Source organism: Penaeus monodon, chromosome 29 (genome assembly GCF_015228065.2).
Source record: "Penaeus monodon isolate SGIC_2016 chromosome 29, NSTDA_Pmon_1, whole genome shotgun sequence".
Taxonomy (NCBI): Eukaryota; Metazoa; Arthropoda; class Malacostraca; order Decapoda; family Penaeidae; genus Penaeus; species Penaeus monodon.
This window is the reverse complement of record NC_051414.1, coordinates 1,094,155-1,094,955: the sequence shown is the minus strand read 5'-3', so window position 1 is coordinate 1,094,955 and position 801 is coordinate 1,094,155. Positions and strand designations below refer to the sequence as shown.

At 38.1% G+C, this 801-nt stretch overlaps 1 protein-coding gene across 1 annotated transcript in view; it reads right to left on the bottom strand.

Moving 5' to 3' along the window:
* LOC119591877 (carbohydrate sulfotransferase 15-like) overlaps positions 1–801 on the bottom strand; it is a gene marked incomplete at its 5' end in the record, with an annotated part of 29,200 nt that overhangs the window by 4,763 nt on the left and 23,636 nt on the right. Inside the window, 4 exon segments of the mRNA XM_037940615.1 lie at positions 9–124; positions 265–344; positions 573–597; positions 599–721. Of these exon segments, the coding sequence (XP_037796543.1) occupies positions 9–124; positions 265–344; positions 573–597; positions 599–673 (296 nt within the window).

Genomic DNA, 801 nt, shown 5'->3' with positions numbered 1-801 from the left:
GTACATACCTAAGCCGCGACGAAGACTTGATAATTTCTTGATAAAAGTTCACCTGCTTCTCCTCCTCCACATATTCATACCAACAAGGATTCTTAAAGTCTTTTAAAAATTCAACGCCTAATTTCTGTCGAAGAAACAAGGAAAAAAAAATATAAATATGTCAGCTAATTAACAAATCAAGTTGTTAGTGCAACATTGATTCATTATCAGATTATTGACGTTTTTTTTTATTAATCATACTGCTATTAATTAATCATTCGTTACCTGTAATATTCCAACATCGCCGTAACCTGGTTTATCTTCCTCGTTAAGGGTATATCTCGTCGCTGGAGGAAGCCTGAAATCTGTCAGTGCAAAAGAATAGCATTAATGATTTCTTCCATTAGTCATGCATTATCACATTCACAATTTGCACCCTTAAAACACATCGTGTAAAAAAAGAAGTTAAACATTTACTGTTTTAAATTAGTGTCCCTTCTAAATATTTATACAAAAAATCCAATCGAAGAAAACGAGGAAATGTCGACAAGGTTGCACGGATTACCAAAGGAATTCCATCATGTTCAACTAACAGGACTGTCCAGGGTTACCAAAACCCGCCATAGAGGCAGAAGAGGATGAATCCCAGCAGAAAGGAGACACAGCAGGCCAGCAGATGCACGGACAGTCTCATCCTGGCCAGAATCCTCAGCCAACCGCATGCTGACCCAGATTCTCACACCTGCAAGAACCATTAACTGAGTCATTATAAGGGTTGCTGACTTGATGGGACTTGCAGTGGTTTGTGGAATATGTATGTTT